The sequence below is a fragment of the Sciurus carolinensis genome, chromosome X (assembly GCF_902686445.1).
Source record: "Sciurus carolinensis chromosome X, mSciCar1.2, whole genome shotgun sequence".
Lineage (NCBI taxonomy): Eukaryota > Metazoa > Chordata > Mammalia > Rodentia > Sciuridae > Sciurus > Sciurus carolinensis.
In genome coordinates, this window is record NC_062232.1 from 38,118,360 (window position 1) to 38,143,377 (window position 25,018).

Here is a 25,018-nt window from a genome sequence, read left to right on the forward strand (position 1 = left end):
GAAAGGGGGATATACTCGTTAGGCTTTTAGGGTAGAAATTGCACCTCTCTACCTTCCTGCTCAGAGTAATCCCCCAAATTGTATGTTGAGGCCTTCCCAGAGCCCTTCAGAAACTAGGTATTTCTGCCTTTACCAAGACCTCTGCTCTTGGACTAGTTTCTCCATTTTTACTTATCATTTCTTTCTCTACCAAGCAAATAGGTATTTACTTGTTGTTTAGGTTTTTTGGAGTTAGTCATTCTCCTTTATAGAAGAGCATTAGATTGTTCTGAGATCAGTTAGGAGATGAATGACTGACAATTAAGGTCATGAATGAAATTCTGTCCAAACCAGACTTTGAAAAGGGCAGAATAGGGACACCAATTGATAATAAATAATCTACCTTTGTTAAGAGATAAGAGCTCACAAACATTACTAGATAAAGACTCATGATCATCACCTGAAATTTTGTCAACAATTCTACACCCAGTTATTCTTAGATTTTAAAATAACTTTAAAGTTATGGGAGGCATTGGGAATCCCAGTGGTCTAATATGAAGGACTCTCCCCTGTGGAAAATCATGCCTCCATTTTAATCTTTTTTTGTCCTCAAAGTAATGTCTTTGAGGTCCAGTGATTTATAGGTTGCAGGCCATCTTTCCCATGCAAACTCTACCCCTTTCCTGGCTTGTCCAGCATTTTAAATCTACACCTATCAGATTTTTGTATGACTAGCTGGGTGAGTGATCCTTTGTAACAGAAAAAAGAATTGCAAAAGCTCTTAAAAGATTGGGGATAATCAGCTGAGTAGGAGGGGATGGAGTGCAATAAGAATAAATGAAGGGTTCTTTTTTGCATGTTACCCTAATTTAATCATTACACTTTATACATGTATTTGAATTACCATAATGTACCACATAAAGATGTACAAATACTATTTTTTAAATGAAGGGTTCTTAACTCTGGCTTGAATAACTCAACTGTGAAGGCTTGGGGTAAAGGAGTCATGGCTTTTCTGGAGTATGTGCAACCAAAGGTATGTAGGGGTTAATAGATGTATAGAGCCTGGTGTCTTTTTTTTTTTTTGTCTCTGCATGGAATTTTGACCAAAAGAGAACTTTGAATGTGTTCATTCAAAGGGAGATGAACAAGGGAAGAACACGGAAAAAACTAAAAGGAGAAGAAAGAGGAAATGAGCAAAGGGAAGGACTAGGGAAAGGAAGAAAGAAAATATGCTAGATGTCCCATCTCTCATCTGAAATGGAGGATCAGGATTACAGTCTTAAAATTCAGGCCTCTCAGTTCCCACTGAATGCTCTTTTAAGACCTGGAAGAGCATTCAGTTCAAACAGTTGAGGTGGCTGAAATAAAAAGTGAGTAAAGGATAAACATCCTTGGTTGAGGAGGGCAATCTCTAATAACACATGGAATCTGTCTTGTAATGATTTTCTAAAGAAAAGAAGGATGAATTTTCAATTTTCTCTTAGAGTGGGCAAGTACAGCTACTGTATCAACACAGTAAGCTTTAATGATCTGACTTTTTGTTTTAAAGTTCTTGAAACAAAGTATTGACACCAATGGACAAAGAGATCTCAATCTAGGTCAGTAATCCATGTCTCCATGTTTTTAAAATATGTATTTACCTAATGTGTCAGTAAAAGCAATGTCAGAATATCCAAGTGTTTCATACTGAACCAATAGATGAGCTTTAGTCTTTTAGGACTTTCTTTTTGAATTTTTAAAATTCCTATAAACATACTTAGCAGTATGGAACTTCCTCAAAAAATTAGAAATGGGACCACCATTTGACCCAGTTATTCCACTCCTCAGCATATATCCAAAGGATTTGAAATCAGCATACTACAGTGACACAGACACATAAATGTTTATAGCAGCACAATTCACAATAGCTAGGAGCCAACCTAGGTGCTCTTAAACCAATGAACAGATAAAGAAATTGTGGCACAGCTACACAATGGAATATTACTGAACCATAAAGAAGAATGACTTTATGACATTTACCAGTAAATGGATGGATCCAAAGGTCAAATGTTTTCTCTAATATATGGAAGCTAAACCACAATAAAGAGTGGGAGGGAGTAAAAGAAGAGAAGTTCAGTGAATTAGATGAAGGGGAATGAAAGGAAGGGGTAAGGATAGGAAACAGTAGAATAAATCTAACATAATTTTCCTACGTACACATATGAAAATACCTAATTGAATCCCACCATTGTTCCACCCATAAGATTGGGGTCCTAATTAAATATTCCATTCTTGTATAATTTTTTTCTGTGGTGCTGGGGATTGAACCCAGGGCCTTGTGCATGCGAGGCAGGCACTCTACCAACTGAGCTATATCCCCAGCCCCATTCTTGTATAATTTTATCAAAATGGGTTCTTCTGCATGCATAACTAAGAAGAACCAATAAAAATAATAACATTGGAGTTTTAATTTAAATCATATTACTTGGTCTCATTTTGTATCGATAAAACTATAAATAAACAGAAGGAAGATCAATAGAGTACAGAAAAGGGAATAGGGAGGAAGGAGGGGAGGGAAAGAAAAAGTACTAGGATTGAAATGGAGCAAATTATATTACATGCATGTATGATTTTTGTCAAAATGAACCCCACTATTATGTATAGCTATAATTCACTAATAAAAACATTTAAAGACTTTAAGAAGGAATAATTGGGGTGCATATTAGCAGTATGGGGTAATGAATATTCAAATGATACTTCATATTTGTGTAACACTTTTAACTTTTCAAAATAGTTTTGTATGTCTGCCATTTAACTCTTTACTAATGCCTGGAGGTTCATAGAAAGGAGTCCAGCTTTTGGAAAGGATAGAATAGTGGCACAAGAAAAGTCAAGTGTCTTATCTTTGTAATGCCAGTTGGTATGGACCAACGGGCAGCCCAAGTCTTGCACTCATTCCACTGTATTTCTTAAGATATGGTCCTTAAAGTATTATGGCATGAGATTTTCTACATGAAATGGGGTGGTGGTTAATGAAGAACATGCTGCATTTTATAATTACCTCTTAGAAATTCACAATGAACATGCTCATATTAAAGGTTCTGAGAAGTCCTGTACAGAGGAAATATGTTTAACTTTCTCCTATGAAACACACTGGAAGAAATATGCTAAATTTGTGCTGTTTCTTCAATAAGCTAGGCCTGAATTACATATCTTCCATCCAAAGTAGTTCTAAGATAAGGCAGAACAAGTTGAATACCAAAGAGTTTACTGCGGTCTTCACATTAGAAAACACTGTATTTTGTTTTTTGTGCCTAAAGTAAGATTTGTGTCATGTGTGTACACGTGGATTTCATTAAATGATTTGGTTCAAATCACTCATGGCAAATGCTAAGAGACTGTTTTTTAGCATAGTTCAATACATCAACTTGTACTCTACCTAAGCCAAAGACAGGACAATTTCACTGTGTTTTCAGAAGTTGGTTGGTTGTAGAGATTTGGGACTTAGTGCCTTTATGCAATGTAATGTCAGGATACAGCAATTGGAAATGTTTGTGGGAAAACACTGCCTTTCCCATAAGGCAAGTTTGGTACTTTTTGAAGTCTAGCCATGCCTTCTTAGTTTTCTGTTTTGTTTTAGATTTCATTTTTACTACACATATTGTTGGTATAGGAATTAAAACTTCTGTTTTTCTTAGGCATATGATATACTTACATATTAACAGAGTTTGAAAAGAGCAAGATTGCTATCCATTACTTTTTGGATGGGACCAGGGCTCTTGGAAAACTATCTTTAGTTAATAAAAGCACTCAAAAGCTTTTTATTCCAAACCACTTTTCTATAAAATTAAAAGACTCTTTTACCTAGGGAAAGGCATTGAGGCTTTTCAATGTCATCTTATTGTCCAGACAGTGGCTTTGTCCCTAAAGAGTAATGGATTGCTTATTTCCTGCAATCTTCCTGGAAGAAGAAGGGAATGGATATCCAGGTCAAATTTAAGATACAGGACTTAAAACCCTGTTGTCTGGCTCCACAGAGTCTTAGCTACCTTCCCAAAGAGTAGATCACAATCCCCACCCTTGCAGCTGGAGACTGGGAATATGGGAGAAACAATGGACATTTTCAGAGAAGGAAACTACATTATACCCATGCTTCTGTTTCTGTAGAAACCTTGAATGTCTGATCCCCCAGGGAATCAGCAAGACCTTTTCTTACTCATACTAAATTAACCAACCTGCTGAATGTGGGGAAGTTACTTCTGTTAGAAAATCTCAGTCTTTAATTTGGCTCTTTTATTTTCCTTCCACAGTACAAAAATATTTCCCAAACCTGAAGTGGTTCTGATTAGTGGCGAAGTCAAGAAGCCTTCAGCTCCAATTAAAATGGGCTTTAAGTCATTTTGTGTGGTAATGGCTGCAGTATAAAAACAAGTTAAATTTCTCTTTATTTTTGATCCTGGGTTTGGCTCTTGAATTATTCTATTCACCAGCGAATGTTGGCACAGCTTTCTGGGCTGCCTGTGGAGGAGGTGTTCATGGGCTTCCCAATTAACACCCTGTTAAGCTGCACACCTGTGGTGAAATTACCCTCAGATCATGATATTGAAGCTTTGAATCCCATGACACCTATATTATTGTCCAGAAAGTCAAACTTAAAATGATATAAAATGATTCCTGGTGTCTTTGCAATTGCAATTTATGTCTTACTAGTATTCTTGTGAAACAGTCAAGGGGAGGGGTATATGTGAGAAAGTCATTATGAAGCTCTTTATTTACTTATTTATTAAAAAGTTCATTGAGTTACAGTTCACATACCATAAAATGCATCTATAGTAAGCATATAATTCAATGATTGTTAATATATTTACAGAGTTCTGTAACTATCGTCATAAGCCAATTTTAGAATATTTCCATCTCCCACCCCCAACAAAACCAGTACCTGTTAGCTGCTATCAGTTCCCAATTTCACATCCAACCTTAGGCCACCAGCAATCTACTTTCTGTCTTAAGATTTTCTGAACATTTCATATAAATGAAATCATGCAGCATGCAATCCTTTGTGTCCAGCTGTTTTTACTTGGTGTGTTTCTGAGTTTCATCCATATTGTAGAATATATCAGTATTTCATTCCTTTTTATTGCTGACTTGTATCCCATTGTACAAGTGTATCACGTTTTCTCTATCCGTGCATCAGCTTGTGGAGATTTGTATTGTTTTAACATTTTAGCTATTATGAATAATGCTGACATGAACATTCAGATGTATGACTTGGTGTGGACATAATAACTTGTATTTAACATATTTAAAACAAATTAAAACTCAGCTTAGACCCTCATTTTTAGCCAGAACACCGTTATTATTGGAGCTGTTTGGGGAGGGGATATTTTCAGAGAAAGGGGAAGTTATTTTAAAAAGTACTGATAATCAGAACACTAATTCATATAAAAATTCATATCAATTCCCAATAATTTTATGAAAATTTGGGATTTATGTGGATTTTTATGTCATGTCTCTCTGTGTCAGTGGACAACAAGATTAGTTTTGTCCCATGGCTGTAAAATATGTGAAGGGTTAAAGTATCTGCTGACCTGAGTTTAGAGAACCGGACTGGGACTTAAGAGTTCTGCTTACATTTCTGGTACTCCTCCCTGATGCCGTGGGAAAATCTTGTGTGCCACATGCCTCAGTTTGTCTTCAAAATGGGGATAAATGATGCCCATACTGATGCCAAGGTGGTTATGAGGTTAAACATTTTCCAGGCATTTAAAACACCTCAAATAATATAGTAATACACTACATAAGCATAAAGAATTTTTGTTGGCAAAGATGAAAGGAAGGTTAAGTCACCCTTTTGTTCTTTCTGGAAGACCTAAAAAATAGATAAAACCACAAGGTTTAATTTTTTACATTGGAGCTGGCAGGAATGTGATATTCATTCCTCCAAGACCAGAGCTATTCATGTTCCAGTAATGTTAAGCCCTTGATTGGAAGAACTATTTTTCTGAGCTCCCAAGAGTGGGTTAGCTTTGCTAACTGCATTCTAACATGAAATTTTTTACCTTTCAGCACAGCATAGCAACTGTTTGACTTAGAGCAGAAAAGGGAAAAAAAGGTTCTATAAGAAGAAAATTAACTCAATAAACAATTAACTAACAATGCCACATTGAGTGGGACACAGGTGTTTCTTCCCTTAAGGAAGTTACTAGTCTGATGGGGCTCAAAGAGAATTAATAACAGAGAAACTATTCCCTTTCATTTTGGTACCCTACTTCTATTCCCATTCCAGAGTAGTATCTGGCCTATTGAAGATAATTTTCAAAAAATGGTAAAATTTTGACTCTCATGCTGATATAAAAATGAATACACATTAAGTATTTCATTCAATTCATAATGAGGGAACCAGACAGATCTTATAATGATATATTGAAATGAATGTGCAAATGGAGGCTAAACTGGCTTCTTCCACAGTGAGAGAGGGAAGTTAATTAAACTTCTACCAGACAGAACTCACATGTCTATAAATAAGAATTATTTTACATTGCTATGAGTTATCTACAATTTAAAGATTTGTAAAATAGTTCCCTTAGAATCAGAATTGGGTAAGTTGGAGGAGTATCTGCTGGATCACAGGGTCAGCAATCTAAAGCTCCTGAGCCAAATTTAACGATATGGCTCTTTTTTGAAAATTAAGTTTTATGTAAATACAGTGATGCCTGCTAATTTATATATTGTGCAGGGCTGCTTTCACAGCTGTTTGGTTACTAGAGTCAAGTAATTGCAACAGAAACCTTTGGCCCTCGAAGCCTAAAATATTTACTATCTTGTCCTTTTATTAAAAAGTTTGCTGTCGTCCCAGTGGCTGGGAGGCTAAGGCAGGAGGATCACAAGTACAAAGCCAGCCTCAACAATTTAGTGAGGCCCTAAGCAACTTATAATAAAATAAATAAAAATAATAAAAAAATAAAAAAGAGCTGGGGATGTGGCTCAGTGATTAAGTGCCCAGTGATTAAGTGACCCTGGGTTCTATCCCCAGTACCACCAAAAAAAAAAAAAAAAAAAAAAAAAAAAAAAGATTTGCTGACCTCCTTGCCAATGCGTGTTTTCTGTTGAAGCATAATTTTTTTCTACAGTCTACAGTGTTCTGAATATATTTTTAAAGTTAATGGGCAAAACAGACAATAAAAGCTGTGAAATTCAGAGCAGGAAATTGATAAAGGTCTATAAAATTTTAGACCTTCTATGTAACAGAAGGGCAAGAATTTGGCCTTGTTAAGACTTTTGGAGGGCTGGGGTTGTGGCTCAGTGATAGAGCACTCATCTAGAATGTGTGAGACCCTGGGTTCGATCCTTAGCACCACGTAAAAATAAATATATAAAATAAAGGCATTGTGTTCATCTACAACTAAAAAAAAAATAAAATAAAAATTTTTAAAAAAGACATTTGGATAATATCGGGGAACAGGCGAGGTGAGGGTGGGCATTTTTAGATAGGGACTAGGGCAAAGGAAGATACGTGATGATCTAGCCCACTAATGGTCCAGGATAGTTGGAAGTGAAGAGTTTGATGGACACTATGATTGGAGCTAAGAGGTAGGTCATTTATATGCAAATTCCCCCCAAATAGATCTGGGTGCGTCTTCAGTTCCATTCTAAGTATGACATCAGCTTATGTAAACCCAACATTACATGGTATAGTTTGAGGAATCCTAACCCCTCTCCACAAAATATTTCATGTATTCTCCAAACTGCCCCACGTGTCTGAATCTTTCTACTCTAGTCACTCCTCTGGTTGGACAGTATTGAAAGCAACTTTTATAATGCAAATGGTATTTATTTTGGAAGAATAAACCATATACCTATCTTGGGCCATGTTGTGTTGCTATAACAAAATACTTGAGACTGAGTAATTTATAAAGAAAAGAGGTTTGCCCTGGATTGCATTTTTGGGGAGTGAAAGTCCACGATCAGTCAGCCCTATCTGTTTGGCCTCTGGCAGGGGCCTTCTGGCTACATCACAACATGGCAAATGGTATTGGCCGTATGCAAAAGAAATCACATAGTAAGAGAGAAGCAAGAAGACAGGCAAGGGCCGGATTCATCTATAACCTGCTTTTGTGGGAACTAATTTACTCCTGTAAGATTGACTCCACTCTATGAGACCCAACATTTATCCCTTCATGAAGGCAGTCATGACCTAATCATTTCTCACTAAGTCCCACCTCTTAAATGTCCCTCCACCTTTCAGTATTGATACATTGGGGACCACAATTCCAGCACACAAACCTTTGGGGAACAAACCATATTCCAAACCATAGCAATACCCTTATTGTCATTATTACTGAAGCTCTATTACTCGATCAGTTTCCTTAAAATAGGAAGTTCTCCACTTAGAGGGAGCCCTCAGTCAACATGCCACTTGGGATTTTGATCAGTTTTGTTCTAGGCCATAAGATACTTTGGAATATGGGAAGGAGTTTCTTCAAAGAATTCCCCATGTGAAGACCTGTAGATGGTGAACAGCTTTGCTCCTGAAGGTTCCAGTGGTAAGCTTTGGGATTGCATTTTATCTGACTTGGTTAGAAACTTAATATCTTTCTCCTGAATACATACCTCTATGAGTGCCTTTGAATTTGTTTCTCTGGCATGTTTTTGCTTTGATTGGCTCTCAGAAGAAGCAAAGAGAAAGCTAGAAGCATGAAACTCTGTCTAGCAGAAGGAACTGGCAGAAGATGTTGTCCCAAGGGTGGGGGTCTTTTTGCCAAGTGTCTCTTCAAAAGGGAGGAAAAATTGGCAAAGGAGAGCACAACTTCTTGAATTGCTGGTTCTCCCATTTCACTCTTCTTTCTGCTCACTTCCTCTGTATTTCCCATAGTGCTTAGTTATCTAAATTGATTGGTATTATTTGGTATACAGCTTTTTGTTGTGGTTGTTGCTACTGCTATTGCAGATTGAACCCAAGACCTCACACATGGTAAGTGAATGCTTTCCCACTAAGTTCCCCTGCCCCAAGCCCCTTGGCATACAGCTTTTGGGGACATTCTAGATAAATGTTAAATTAGTTCACCAGTAAACATTCTACTGAGCACTGTAGAGTATACAAACTGGTATGAGACTGGCCCCTGCCCTCCATGTGTGCACATGAGGAAGCAAGACACAAACACATGAAAATATCATTAACTCTCATGATAAGGGTTTTCATTAACATCATGGAATGGTTGTATTTCAGAATTCACCAGAGATCTGAGTCTTGAGTTACAATCATGTCAAAAGATGAAAACCTAATAGTTAAAAGAGTTTAAACAGTTTTTAAATCAATGGTTCTCAACCTTAGCTACTCATTTAAAAAGCTTTTTTAAAAAAATATTTTTAGATGTTGATAGACCTTTATTTTATTCATGTATTTATATGTGGTGCTGAGAATCAAACCCAGTGCCTCACATATGCTAGGCAAGTCTTCTACCACTGAGCCACAACCCCAACCCATAAAAAGCCTTTTTAAAAATACAGATGCCCAGACTCCTTCTTGATCTAGACACTCTGCTGCTGTTGGTTTAGGGTAGAATATAGATATTAGTATTTGGAAACTCCTTTACTATAGGAAAGAACACAAATTTTAAGAGAACATAGAATGAGGATGTATAGTTTAAGAAATTCATTATAAAATATTAATGAATGCCAGTATAATCAATATTCAGGTCAAGAAATAGAACATTACCCACACTCAATGAGTCTTCTTGCTGTGATTCCATGTGACTTCCCAATCACAGTCTTCTCCATTCCCCACAAGTAACCACTCTCTTGATTATGTTCATAATTTCCTTATAGTTTTACCACATGTATGCATGCACCAAAATATTAAATCTAGTTTGATATTTCCCTAAAATTTATTTAAGAGGAGTTTTTTTTTTGCATTCTTTGATGTCTGTAGTTTTCACTCAGCATTGTTTGTGAGATTGATCTAATTTGGTGTATGCTGATAATTTTCATTGCTGTAGTTCATGAATACTGAATATTCCTCAGTTGATTTCTCCATTCTACTACTGGTGAGCATTTGTCTTGCTTCCAGTTTGGAACTTTTATGGACATTCTTACACATGTCTTTGTGCACTTAAGTATGCATTTCTGATGGATTTGTACACAGGAGTTGGGTCATTGTTTTATATATGTCCAGCTTTAACATATACTGCCAGTTTTCCAAAATGACTGTACAAATTTACAGTTCCACCAGCAGTGTATAAGAGTTCTTTTGTTCTATGTTCTCACTGACATTTGATACTGTTGACCTTATATAACTTTTAGTCATTCTATGGGCTAAAATTTTAGTCATTCTTATGATTTTAATTTGTGTTTCCCTAATTACTAACGATGTTGTGTTCTTTTACATGTTTATTGGTCATTTAAAATTTGTTCTATTAAGTGATAGTTTGAATTTTGACTTGTTTTTCTATTAGGTTGTCTGATGTTTTCATGTTGGTTTGTAGGAGTTCTTTGTGTATTCTGGATACAAGCTTTCTGTCAGTTATATATTTTGTAAATTTCTCTTACCATTCTGTGACTTGCCTTTAAACTCTCATAATGGCATATTTTAATTAATAAGATTCTTAATTTTAAGGCTGTCAGAGTTCTCAGGGTTTTGAATGTGAGTATGACTTCATTATAAAGAGTAGAAGCTGTAAAGATAGATTATTTTGCCAAAGACTAGATAAATCAGATTTATTGTTAGTTTTTAGAAAAAGAGACCCACCCCATACAATACGTGTTTATTAATAAAATAAAATAATCAAATTTCTGATCAGAACTCATTACCCAGATGCACAGGCACCAAGACCTGGGAAATAAACTCACCCACCAGGCTAATAATCTTATATTATTTGCTAATTATTTAAAACTTATTACTTATTGGTTTCTCAATTAGATTTTAAAATCCAGTCCAGCACGTAGAACCTGTTATTCTTGTACATAATACGTGATGTGTGAAATTTCAGGCAGAGAACTGTACAGAGAAGATGAATGTTGAGTTATTGGTAAACTATACGTATATAGGGGAGGAATGATATCTTACTTCCTACCCATCCTAGGTTCATGGCAAAGCCCCTATAACAAAAGACACATTAATAAGAGAAAAGCATACAAACTTATTTAATATAAGTTTTATGTGGCATAAGAACTTTTGTAAGGAAATGAAGACCTAAAAAATGGTTGAACTTGTATATTTCTGAGCTAGGTTGAAATAGATAGTCACAGAGAACTGTAATTGGAGGACAAAAGGGTATGACCTGATGGTAATAAACTGGAGAAAACTCATCAAGTCCTGTTTGTTCACATTCCTTTTTGTGTCCCTGTGCCTTCAGAAAAAAAGGATGTTTGTTTCCTCCAGGTGTAGGGAGGAGTGGTGGTTCATTTAGGAGTCAAATTGATTAGGTTAAAGGATATCCATATAGCTGGTAAATTGTTATTTCTTGGTATATCTGTGAGGGTATTTCTGGGAGAGATTATCTTTTTATGCAGTGGACTAAGTAAAGAAGATCTACCTTCACCAGTATAGGTGGGTATCATCTGAAGCATTGACAGGCAAGGCAAGATAGTTTAAAAAGATGGAGGAAGATTCAAATTCACCTTCTTATGGAGCTAGGAGATCCATCTTCTGTCCTCAGACATCAAAACTCCACATTCTTAGGGCTTTGGACTCTGGGTTTTACATCAGCACCACTTCTTACCCCCACATTTTGTTAGGCCTTCAGCTTTGGAACAAGAATTACACCATCGACTCTCCTGGTCCTCAGGCCTTTGGATTTAGGCTGAATTATACCATCAGCTTCCATGGTTGCCGAGCTTACAGACAGCACATTGTGGAACTTCTCAGCCTCCGTAATTACATGAGCTAATTCCCATACTGAATCTCCATATATATCTTATTGGTTCTGATTATCTGGAGAACTATGACTAATATAAGAGGATATCCACTGAATGAGGGTTTTATGATGTGTCTTAAGAGAGAAGGGCAGAGGGAAGGTAAGAGTGACCTTCCTGTTTCTGCTATTTTCTCAAATATTGAGGTGCTGTATTTGGGGGTAGCGTATCCTCAACTTCATCAGGTGCTTTACTTTTACTCAGGTAGGAAGCATTGAAAGAAGCAGGAGCATTGAGATTGTTGAGTAAATGGACTTACCAAGATAAGGAATTCTAAGCTTTAGACTGAAATGGTAGTCTATTAAAGTGCTTTAACAAGGACTAATGGTCAGTTTTGTAATTTGGGTCACTGGCACCTATCTAGAGAAAGGGTTGGGATAAAGGGAGGAAGACTGAATATTTAAAGGCCAGTGACCATTAAAGGGAGAAGTTTGATGATATTTTGGAAATAAACTCAAAAGAGAAGAAAATATATCCTAAAGTCTTCAGAAAATTAGTTCAGCAAGATATTTTATTTAAAATGGTGATTTTATCACTACACAAGTTTGGGAAACAGTGTCAGGCTCTTAGATGCCCACTAACATAGAAGAGATCTGATAACTAATTCGACAGGGGAAATTATTTATTTTGTTAAATTCAGAAGTTTAAAGCTGTATTTTAGCAAAGAACTTCTGTTTTTGTATAACACCTATTAATCATCCTGTTCTGTGGATTTTGCATGGAATTCACTTTGGCAAATGTTGTTCTAGGATGATGTCCATGGATTACTGGCTTGTTAGAATAACGTGTCCTTCTATCAACTGAGTTGAGAAATATATGAGTAAGAGCAGGTTTGTTAGACAAGATAATATGTTCAGTTTATCTATTTCAAAATACAGAAGGATATATCTAATAGGTAATTGAATAGAGCTGAAGAATAAGAACTGAGAATCAGGAACAGATTTAGGAATTACCAGTTGAATTCAAAGAGGTGGATGACTCACAAGAATGGAGTCCTAATTAGAATAACATATATCCTATGCTTGTCTAATTTTATCAAAATGGATTCTACTGTCATGTATAACTAAGAAGAACCAATAAAATAAAATTTTAAAAGGAGCAGATGATGTTTCTAAGAAAAGTACAGGCAAGTAGGAGACAAACAGGCTGATGATGGCATTGACATCATTTACTCAATTATTTTCCCACTGATTTCCCTCTTATGGAGTCACATATTTCACATATATAGGTCTGTTACTGAGCCAATCCAATTGGTACTATTGTTCTATTTCTTTGCCAGTAGTTTACTACATTAATAGTAATTAGCTACATAATAAATGGATATCTGGTAAAGAAGATTCATTCACACTGTTCTTCAGAATTTTCTTGGCTATTCTGGGCCCTTTGATTTTCCAAATAAACTTTAAAATAAGCTTACAAGTTCTAAAAGATGCTACTATGGCCATTTTTTATTGAAATTACATTGCAGTTATTAGTATTAGAAAATTAAATATTTTTATTATAGTGAATCTTCTGATGCATGAACAACAGTACACACATACACGCATACACACTCATGTCTATTTTATTTCAGTAGGTTTGTATACTTCTTACCTCAAAGTTTTTGCATGTTTTCTAAAAAGATTCAGGCTAACTGCCTTGTAGTTCTATTTAAATCAATAGAATCTCTTCCCCCATCCTCTGTCTGATTGGTTGTTACTGATACCTAAGAATGTTATTGATTCTCATATGTTGCTTTTGTGTTTATCAGCCTTGCTGAACATGTTTAATAATTCAAGGTGTTCACATCTTCACTTCAATTTTCTCTGATAAATTATCATTAGCAAATAAGGACAATTTGATACTTCCATCCCAATCCTCTTACCCCCTTTATTTTTCTTGATTCTTTCACTTACATGGACCTCCAGTACAATTATAAATTAAATAAATAATGTTCAGATATGGCAGGAGATGTTGAAGTTATCAGGAGTTTAAAACAACTATGATTAATATGGTAAGGGCACTAATGGATGAAGTAGACAGCATGCAAGAACAGATGGGCAATGTAAACAGAGAGATGAAAATTCTAAGATAGTGCCAAAAACAAATGCTAGAGATCAGAAACATTGTAATAGAAATGAAGAATGCCTTCAATGGGGTCATTAGTAGGCTGGCCACTACTGATAAAATCTCTGAACTTGATGATATCTCAATAGAAACTTGAAAAACTGAAAAGGAAAGAGAAACAAGACTGAAAAAGCAGAACCAAATATCCAAGTATTGTGGAACAACTACAAAAAAAATGTAATGTGTGAAAAATGGGACTGTCAGAAGAAAAAGAGAGGACTGGGGATATAGCTTAGTAGTAAGCACTTCCCTAGCATGTGCAAGGCCTTGGGTTCTATCCATAGCACTACACATGTTAAAAAAGAAAGAAAAGAAGGGGAGCAGAGAAAAGAACATAGAAAATATTTGAAATGATAACACAATTTCCCCCAAATTAATTCCCCAAACCACAGACTCAGGAAGCTCAGAGAAAAATCAAACAGTATAAATGCAAGAATAGATAATCCCCCAAATGTAGGAATGATATCACATTCAAACTACAGAAAGTCAGAGATGAAGATAAAATCCTGAAAGAAGCCAGAGGTTAAAACACCTCTCCTATAGAGGAGTAAAGATAATAATTGCATCTGACTTTTTTTCAGAACCCACACAAGTAAGAAAAGGGTGGAGTAAAATATGTGAAATGTTTGTAGAAAAAACACCCAGCAGCTTAAAAGTTTGTGGCCTGTAAAATTATCCTTCACACTTTTGAAGTAGAAGTAATGACAAACATAGATGGGAATTGTCATCAGTAGTTAAACCTTGCATTAAATGTTAGAAGTTCCTTAGAGAGAAGGAAAATGATATGCTTTAGAAATTCAGATGTGCAAAGAAAAGAAGAACATTAGTGAATGAATCAATCAGTCAAGTTAAATTTAAAACTTGTTTGACTGGGCATGGTGGCACATGCCTGTAATCTCAGCAGCTGGAGAGGCTGAAGCAGGAAGATCGCAAATTCAAAGCCAGCCTCAGCAACTTAGGAAGACCCTAAGAAACTCAGCAAGACCCTGTCTCTAAAAAAATAAAATATTAAAAAGGGACTGGAGATGTTTCCCAGTGGTTAAGTGCCCCTAGGTTCAATCGCCAGTACCAAAACAAAAAACCAAAAAAAAAACCTTATTTGTATCAATCTTAATTGATCATTGATCTAATAGCACTTTGTTCAAAATAATAATAGCAATAATGTATTCAATTATCTATGCTTATGTATACTTATCTGTAAGTGAACTGTACGACAGCTATGTAACTAGGGATGGGAGGGAGGGATTAGGATTATTTTGTCATTACAAGGTACTCACTTAAGTATGAAGTAATAAGGTATTATTTTAAAGTTGACTTGAATTAGTTGTAAATGTATGTTGCAAATTCTAAGGCAATAACTAAAAAAGTAGAAAAAGAAATTCAACTGATATGCTAAGAGAGAGCGTGGCATCATACAAAATGTTCAATGAAAACCACAAAAGGAACCAGGCATGGTGGCATATGCCTGTAGTCACAGCTACTTGGAAGGCAGATTCAGGAGAATAAATTAATCACAGGAGTTCAAGACTAACCTGGGAAATGTAATGAGACCCCTGTTTCAAAAAAACAAAACCACAAAGAAAAGCAACAGAATGGAAGACAAAAATAGGAACAACATACAAGAGCAACAAATAGAAAACAACAGCAAATATGATTAACTGATAATCCAACTATATCAGTACTACTTTGAACATCAATGGTCTAAATGCACCAATTAAAAGACAGATATTGTCAGAATGTATCAAAAAATTGTTTTGTTTGTAGACAACTTATGTTTGTAGACAACCTATCTTCCCTTCTTCCCTCCCTCCCTGCCTCCTTCCTTCCCTTCTTTTCGTTTTTTTTTTTCTTTCTTTCTTTTTCTTTTTCTTTCTTTACTTCCTTCCTTCTTTCTCTTCTCTTCTCTTTTCTTTTCTTTTCTGTTCTTTTCTTTCCCCAGGCATTGGACCCAGGGCCTTGTGCTTGTGGTTGCCAAGGTTTAACGGTAAGGGAGGATGAATAGACAGAGCACTGAGGGTTTTTTGGCAGGAAAACTACTCTGTATAATACTATTATAGTGTATGCATATCATTATACATTTGTCCAAACCTATAGAATATATACCAAGAGTGAATCCTAACATAAACTGTGGATTTTGCATGATAATAATGTCAGTGTAGATTCATTGATGGTAATGAATGTGTCACTGGTATTATCTGGAACACTGTGTAAAATAGGGATGCTGCATTCCTTGAAAGATGATAAAACTTGCCATATTAGTTCTCCATTACTATAAAAAAATACCTGAGAAAATCAACTTAAAAAGAGGAAAGATTTGCTATGGCTTATAGTTTTTGGAGGTTTCAGTTTGTGGTTGATTGGCTCTGTTTGAGCCTGTGGTAAGATACATCATGGTGGGAGTATGTGGTGGAGAAAGACCATTCACCTGATGATTCGACTGGAATCAAATGAGAGAGATAGGAAGAGACTGTATTACTACTATCTTCTTCAAGGGTTAGGGTAGTGACCTAAGACCTCTGACCAGGTCCTACCTCTTAAAAAAGATTCCAACCTTCCCATAGTGTGAAACTGAAAAACAAGCCTTTTAACACATGAACCTTTGAGACACATTTCAGATCCAAACTATAGCACTTGCCTGTGAAATTAACTGGGCCTGATATCTTTTGAAAAAGACAGTTGATTACCAGTTAATTTTTAAAATTAATAGTTAACTCATATCTTCTACTTCTTTTGTATCAATTTTTATAATTTATATTTTATTACAAATTATTTCATCTAAGCTTTCAAATGTATTAGTGTTTTTCAGAGTATCTTAATTTCAGAAAACTCCTGATACACTATATCTCTGTACTATTCCTAATATTATTTATTTGTGCCCCTTTCATTTGTTCAATAGTACTAGAGTTTATGTCCAATTTATAGATGTTTTAAAAGCTTTTATTTTTGTTGATCTTTGTCTTTCTTTGTTTTCCACTTCATTTTTACAGCTCTTGTCCCCTTTATTACAAATTATTTATAGTGTTAGTCCTTTTATTTTTTATTTAGTATTTATTTTTGTGAAAGTAGTAGTCCCACTTATCTACAGAGGATACATTCCATGATTCCCATCATGCCCAAACCACAGATAGTACAAATAGTACAAAGTCTATCTCCTATAAAGACTTGTTTTTCATATATATATATATAAGAAAGTTTATAAAATCAGAGAAATTAAGATGTAAAAAACAAAAACAGCATAACAGAACAATTATTAAAAAATACTATAATAAAATCTCCAGCATCACTACTCTTAGGACTATTATTAAGTAAAATAAGTGTTACAGTTTGGATCTGGCTCATTTGTTGGAGGCTTGGCCCCCAGCTGGTGGTGGTGTTGGGAGGTGGTAGAGTCATTAGGAGGTGGTGCCTTGTTGGAGGAGGTGGGTCACTGGTGGCATATCCATGAAAGGTATATCTTGTCCCCTCTCTCTTTGCTTCCTGGCCATCATGAGGTGAACAGCTTCTTCCACACACTCACACTACCATGATATTCTGTCTCTTCTTAGGCTCAAAGTAACAGAGCAGTGGACTATGGACCAAGGCCTCTGAAACTGTAAGCCAAAATAAACATTTCCTCCCTTAAGTTGATTTTCTCAGGTATTTTGTCACAGTGATGAAAATGTGACTAACCCCCAAAGGGTTCATTGAACACAAGCACTACAATACCACATCAGTTTATCTCATAAGCAAGACAGCTACTACATGACTAATAGGTAGTGTATACAACATGGATCTGCTGGACAAAGGAATAATTCACATCCCTTTTTGTTTTTTTAAATGGGTGCTTCATTATGTAGGCATGATTAATTAAATCATTATTCATAGGTGATCAACTCAAACTTTAGCCCCAGAGATTTGGGGGTGGAACTGAAATTTTTAACTCTTTAATCATGTCTTGATGTTTCCAGTGACCAGCTACCCTTCTAAAGCACTCCATGAGCTGCCACCTACCAGTCATCTGATTAGCATACAAAAGAAACTGGAGATGTCAAGGGTTTTAGGATCTGCACTTCAAGAAATAGGGATGAAGATCAAATATATATTTTGCAGTATCATATGTCTTATATCCTTCACGGTTTTTGTCTGCTTTATCTATCAATTTATGATAGAGATGTTTGAAAAATCTATTGTGAATGTGGATTTTTGTTGTATTTGCCTTGAGGCTATGTTGTCAGTTGTACTGAAGTTGAGAACTAATATCTTTCTGATAGAATTTTCATTTCATTTTATTATTGCTAGCTATCTTTCTTTATTGAATTTAATACTTTTCTTGCTTTGAATTCTAATTTGACTTATATTAATATAGTTTTAGCATCTTTTTATGGTTAGTATTTTTTATTCCTTTATTTCTAACATTTTATAAGCTTTTAAGTGTGTTCCTTATGTAGCTGAATTTTTAAATATTTCACTCTTTTAATAAAAGAATATAATGTGCTTGGCATGGTAGCATGCACCTCTAATCCCAGCAACTTTAGGAGGCTGGGGCAGGAGAACTGCAGGTTTGAGGCCAGCCTCAGCAATTTAGGGAAGCTTTATGCACTTTAATGAGACTGTCTTGAAATTTTAAAATTACAAAGCAACGGGAATATTGCTCAGTGGTAAAGCACCCCTGGATTCAATCCTGAGTACAAAAAATATTTATTTTGATTATAAATGAATTTGGACTTATTTTGTGTTTTCTCTTAACTAGTTATTCTTTGTTCCTTTTTCATGTCCTCTGTTCAGTAGATAAAATTTTCCATTTGATTTGGAAGCTATTATTATATTTTATTTTTTATTTCTTTATTAGTTATCCTCAAATTAAAAAAATATATATTCTTTACGTTTTCTAACAAAGGTTAGAATTATTCATTATTTTCTTCTTGGTTCCTCAGGCCTCAGCCCTAGTGGTAGGCACCCCTGCCCCCACAGCTCCCACTGCCTCTGAGCAGAAGGTGGCTGTGCCTCCCAAGTATGCCAGTCTTGCAGATCTGCCAGGGACATCTTCACCAAGGGCTATGGCTTTGGCTTAATAAAACTCAATTTAAAAACAAAATCTGAGAATGGATTGGAATTTACGAGCTGAGGCTCAGCCAACACAGAGACCACCAAAGTGTCAGGCAGCCTGGAAACCAAGTATAGGTGGACTGAATACGACCTGACGTTTACAGAGAAGTGAAACACGAACAACATACTAGGCACTGAGATCACGGTGGAAGATCAACTTGCATGTGGACTGAAGTTGATCTTCCATTCATCCTTCTCACCTTACACTGGGAGGTGGGGAATGCTAAAAGCAAGACAGGGTACACATGGGAACATCAACCTGGGCTGTGATGTGGACTTTGCCATTGCTGGGCCTTCAATCTGGGGCACTCTGGTGCTGGGTGAGGAAGGCTGGCTAGCTGGCTAATTACCAGATGAATTTTGAGACCTAGAGCAACTTTGCAGTTGGCTAAACAACTAACAGATTCCAGCTTCACACTAATGTGAACAAGGGGACAGAGTTTGGTGGCTTCATCTATCAGAGGTGAACAGGAAGTTGGAGACTGCTGTCAGTGTCACCTGGACAGCAAGAAACAGTAACGTTTGCTTTGGAATAACAGCAAAGTATCAAATTGACCTGATGCCTGCTTCTCGACCAAAGAACAACTCCAGCCTGATTGGTTTAGGATACATCAGACCCTAAAGTCAGGTATCAAACTGACACTGTCAGCTCTACTGGATGGCAAGAATGTCAATGATGGTGGCCACAAGTTGGGACTAGGACTGGAATTTCAAACAAATGAATATTGTACAGTTGTTAATTTTAAACTATTTTGCAGCATAACTACCTTCAGAATTTAATGTACCTTTTAAAGTTGTATATCTGGGATGCAAAAATTGCTAAAAATTATGTTAGACCTCCAGGTTAAAAAGGATTCAGCTTTAAAGTGTTACCATTTCAGAAGTACAGAAGAAACCAAGTCCAAAAAATGGTCTTTTCAGCTGTAGACTTGTGTGTGTGTGTGTGTGTGTGTGTGTGATTTGGTGGCCCCTCTAGAGACGCCAGGTTTCTTTTCTTTTTTAATCTAGAAATGACTGCAAGGGGAAGCTAATAATGCATAGGCACTTTGTAAATCTGTATTGAGTAAAGGAATGGAATTGGGACTTCCCGAGAATCAAGCCTTGGTTTCCTAACCCTAATTGACGAGGAGCTTATTGCTTGGTGGTGTGTACAAACTCATCTGAAAGGGACTTTTTTAGACAGATCTTCATGACCTTTTTCCACTCTAGTCCATATCAGCTCTTTTACACCAAAAGTAGGCTGCAGGGTGTGGTCGATGTTTCTTTCTCGGGCCATTCCAAAATGGTGGAAAGGGTGGAAGTGATGAAGCCAGTAATTCAGGACTTAATTCCTTTGTGTGTTGTGGCTTCCCTGCCCTTATACCAATGTATGAAATAGCTTCCAGGAGCTCCAGGTTTGGGCTTGGAAGAGTCTGCATGTTTGAATTCACACAGTGACAACACTAGGAATCTAAATTGGACTTCTATTGTATTCTCACCGCCCAGTTTACTTTTCAGCACTTTAACGGATACATTTTAGAATCTTCCATTTTGTGTAGAATTAGATCTTCCCCTTCAAATGCTGTAATTAACATCACTTAAAATAAAAATTGAATAAAATATTGAAACCTCAAAAAAATAATTATTCAATATTTTATTCTTATCTCAACCATGACAAGTTCCTTAGACTGCTTTTACACTCCAATGAACACACTTTCCCTGCTTTTGATTTTGTTAAATGTTTTAATTTTATGCCCATTTTAAATCCAAAAGGTAGTTATGTTCATGTTTTATGAGTTTGGGAATTTGGTTTATTTCACTTAGCATGCATGAGATTCTCCATTTCCATTCATTTACCAGCAAATAACATGATTTCATATACATATACAAAAAATTAATTGCATGTATATACCACAATTTCTTAATTCATTCATCTATTGACAGGCATCTGGGTTGATTCCATAATTTAGCTGTGGTGAATTATGCTGCTATAAACATTGATGTGGCCATCCCCAGCCCTTTTTAAACTTATTTTGAGACAGGATCTCACAAAGTTTCCCAGACTGGCCTTGAACTTATGATCTTTCTTTCTCAGCCTCCTGGAGTTGCTGGGATTATAGGTGTGTGCAACTACACCTTGCTTTTTTCTGGAATTTTCCTTTTTTTTATTGGAGTACAACTTTTCATTTCTCTGGTTGTACACGATGTAGAGTCACACCATTCATGCAATCATACATGTATATAGAGTAATGATGTCAGTCTCATTCCACCATCTTTTCCACCCCTGGCCCCTCCCTTCCCCCTCATTTCCATCTGCACAATCCAAAGTTCCTCCATTCTTCCCTTACCCTGCTGCCCCTCGCCAATATGTATCAGTACCCACTTATCAGAGAAAATATTTGGCCTTTGGTTTTTAGGAATTGGCTTATCTCAGCAAGATAGTCTTCAACTCCATCCATTTACCTGCAAATGCCTTAATTTTATTCTTTATGACTGAGTAATATTCCATTGTGTATATATACCATAGTTTCTTTATCCATTCATCTATTGAAGGGCATCTAGTTTGGTTCAAAATGGCCATACTACCAAAATTGCTATACAGATTCAATGCAATTCCAATTAAAATCCCAACGATGTACCTCACAGAAATAGAGAAAGCACTCATGAAATTCATTTGGAAAAATAAGAGACCCAGAATAGACAAAGCAATCCTTAGCAAGAAGAGTGAACCAGGAGGTATCACAATACCAGATCTTAAACTATACTACAGAGCAATAGTAACAAAAACCTTATGGTACTGGCACCAAAATACACAGGTAGACCAATGGTACAGAATAGAAGACACAAAGACAAACCCACATAAATACAGCTATCTCATACTAAACAAAGGTGCAAAAACACACAATGGAGAAAATATAGCCTGTTCAACAAATGGTGCTGGCAAAACTGGAAATTCATATGCAGCAAAATGAAATTCAACCCCTATCTCTCACTCTGCACAAAACTCAACTCAAAATGGATCAAGAACCTAGGAATTAGGCCAGACCCTGTACCAAATAGAAGAAAAAGTAGGCCCAAATCTTCACCATGTTGACTTAAGACCAGACTTCCTTAACAAGACTCCCAAAGCACAAGAAATAAAAACAAGAATCAGTAAGTGAGATGGATTCAAACTAAAAAGCTTTTTCTCAGCAAAGGAAACAATCAATGACATGAAGAAAGAGCCTACAGAATGGGAGAAAATCTTTACCACATGCACTTTAGATAGAGCACTAATCTCCAGAACATGTAAAGAACTCAAAAAAGTTAACACCAAAAATACAAAAAACCCAATCTACAAATGAGCTAAGGAACTGAGCAGACACTTCACAGAAGAAGATATAAAATTGATCAACAAATATATGAAAAAAAGTTCAACATCTCTAGTAATAAGGGAAAAGCAAATCAAAACTACCCTAAGATTTCATCTCACTCTAATTAGAATGGCTATTATCAATAATACAAGCAACAATAGGTGTTGGCGAGGATGTGGGGAAAAAGTTACACTCTTACATTGCTGGTGGAGTTGCAAATTGGTGCAACCACTCTGGAAAGCAGTATGGAGGTTCCTCAGAAAATTTGGACTGGACCCACCATTTGACCCAGCTATCCCACTCCTTGGCTCATACCCAAAGGACTTAAAATCAGCATACTACAGTGATGCAGACACATCAATGTTTATAGTAGCTCAATTCACAATAGTTATGATTATTTTAAATGCATAGTTAATTAAGTTTATTCATACATTTTATCATAGGTGGTACAGTTTATTTTTACTAGAAAACATATAATGTCTGGCTGTCTCTTTTATGCCACTAATAGCCACTGATAATCATTATCTACTTCCATTAATTTAAAAGGTAGTTTAAAATGATGTTTATTTTTATCATTTCTTTTTCACTTATTACTTGGAAAGCTTCTATATACAGATACTTGTACTTACCAACTACTCGTTTATCCTGAATTACAGTTCATATAAGATGGCATAATTAAGCCAGATGTGGTAACACACTCCTGAAATCCCAGAGACCTGGGAGACTGAGGCAGGAGGATAGCAAGTTTGAGACCAGCTTCAACAACTTAGTGAGGCCCTAAGCAACTTAGCAAGATCCTTTCTCAAAATAAAAAATTAAAAGGAATAGGGTTTAGTGGTTAAATGCCCCTGGTTTAAATCCTCAGTACCAAAAAAAAAAAAAGAAAAAGAAAAAGAAAAAGAAAGAAAGACATACTTAACTCTTGATCTCCCTCTTCATTTGTAAATTCAAAATAGTAAATTGGTTCTCTAGCATTTACCAATGATATCCAAAGAATAGTTTTAAGTATCCTTATCAAGTCGTATTTTAAATCCATTGCATGTTTTTATTTTTTGTGATGAACAGACCAATGCACATTTGGTCAGTGGGAACCTATTCACACTGGTTCCTGAGTCCTGAAGACACAACTCTAATATTTTTTGAAAATATTTTTAAATTCTGTGATATCACATGATATTTAGGCTCATTTCATTTATTTCCTGCTCGTGGGCTCTGTTTCTTCTGATGGAAAATTAGGGACCACAATCTTAGTTCCAAAGGTACTTATTACTTCTGGTTTGTTCATTTTGTCTCTTGAACTTTCTAGTGAATGAAACTAAGAAATATGGTTTCTTATTTTAAAAAGGAAGATACATCACCCATTCATAATGATACTTCAATTCAACATCAAGAATTATTGGTTTTACCTAACTTCATTGAACTTGCATCTGCATTTTATTTCTCCCATGTCAAAAATCCTGATGAGACTTTCCTCAGCTGCCACCAAAGTGCTCAGTCCTTAGAAGCTAAGGCTGCGTTGGGGTGAGGCCCTCACTTCATCCAGCCACTAGCACCACACCAGGCAGTCAGCACCATGGCCTCTGTTTCCAGCTGGCTTGCATCTACTCTGCCCTCATCCTGCACGATGACAAGGTGACCGTCACAGAGGATAAAATCTATGCCCTCATTAAAGCAGCTGGTGTAAATGTTGAACCTTTTTGGCCTGGTTTGTTTGCAAAGGCCCTGGCCAATGTCAACATTGGGAACCTCATTTGCAATGTAGGGGCTGGTGGGCCTGCTCCAGCAGCTGGTGCAGCACCAGCAGGAGGTCCTGCTCCCTCCACAGTGGCTACCCTAGCTAAGGAGAAGAAAGTGGAAGCCAAGAAAGAAGAATCCAATGATGACATGGGCTTTGGTCTTTTTGACTAAATTCTTGTAACATGTTGAATAAAAAACTGAGCTTTGCTGATAAAAAAACATTCTGATGAGGGCTGGGGTTGTGGCTCAGTGGTATAGCACTTGTCTAACATGCATGAGGCACTGGGTTCAATCCTCAGCACCACATATAAATAAATGAATACAATAAAGGTCTATCAACATTTAAAACATTGTTTAAAAAAATCCCGATGACACCAACACATTACTCATAAACATACAACATACAACATACATTAAACATACAACAGTATCAGAATAACAGTATCAACACTACCACCAACAATATAATTACTAACTTCTTTGATATTAATTTTGAAGAGTTGTTTTGTTTTGTTTGTTGTTATTGTTGTTTTGTCCTTAGGTTTTTGTCTCCACGAAGAATGTACAGTCATATATCTGTGTTTTAAAGTCAATGGGTATCCTGCTTCTCTGGTTAGTTTTGTCATGAACTCTATACATATAAAAGTTCATTAATGTCTTAATTTCAATTTTAGGAATTCTTTCTTTAAAGTTTAATTTCCCCCATATATGTATAAAACATTTACATAGTTCCAAAGTCAAATACACAAAACAAGGCATATTCAATAAAATCCAGCTTCTACTTCTGTCTCTCTGGTCCTATTTCTTCTCTCCATAAGTAATCATTTTAAAGATGTTATGATTTATCATTTTATTTTAAATGACATACGGACATAATTACATAGGCA

General features: G+C 36.0%; 1 protein-coding gene and 1 pseudogene across 1 annotated transcript; both read left to right on the forward strand.

Moving 5' to 3' along the window:
• LOC124971436 (voltage-dependent anion-selective channel protein 1-like) overlaps positions 1 to 19,842 on the forward strand; it is a 66,606-nt pseudogene extending 46,764 nt beyond the window's left edge.
• A 409-nt stretch (positions 19,843 to 20,251) lies between these two features.
• Positions 20,252 to 24,302, forward strand: LOC124971437 (60S acidic ribosomal protein P1-like). The gene is made up of 2 exons (XM_047535217.1): positions 20,252 to 20,374; positions 23,985 to 24,302. Exons 1-2 carry the CDS (start codon positions 20,252 to 20,254, stop codon positions 24,300 to 24,302), a joined length of 441 nt encoding a protein of 146 aa, XP_047391173.1.
• Positions 24,303 to 25,018: the final 716 nt, after the last annotated feature.

Excerpts from the sequence above, each read along its gene's own strand:
- LOC124971437 (XM_047535217.1), top strand. The coding sequence starts at position 20,252 with ATGACCTTTTTCCACTCTAGTCCATATCAGCTCTTTTACACCAAAAGT. Across the intron at positions 20,375-23,984 it reads GGGTGGAAGTGATGAAGCCA|CTGGCTTGCATCTACTCTGC; the intron begins GTAATTCAGGAC and ends CTCTGTTTCCAG.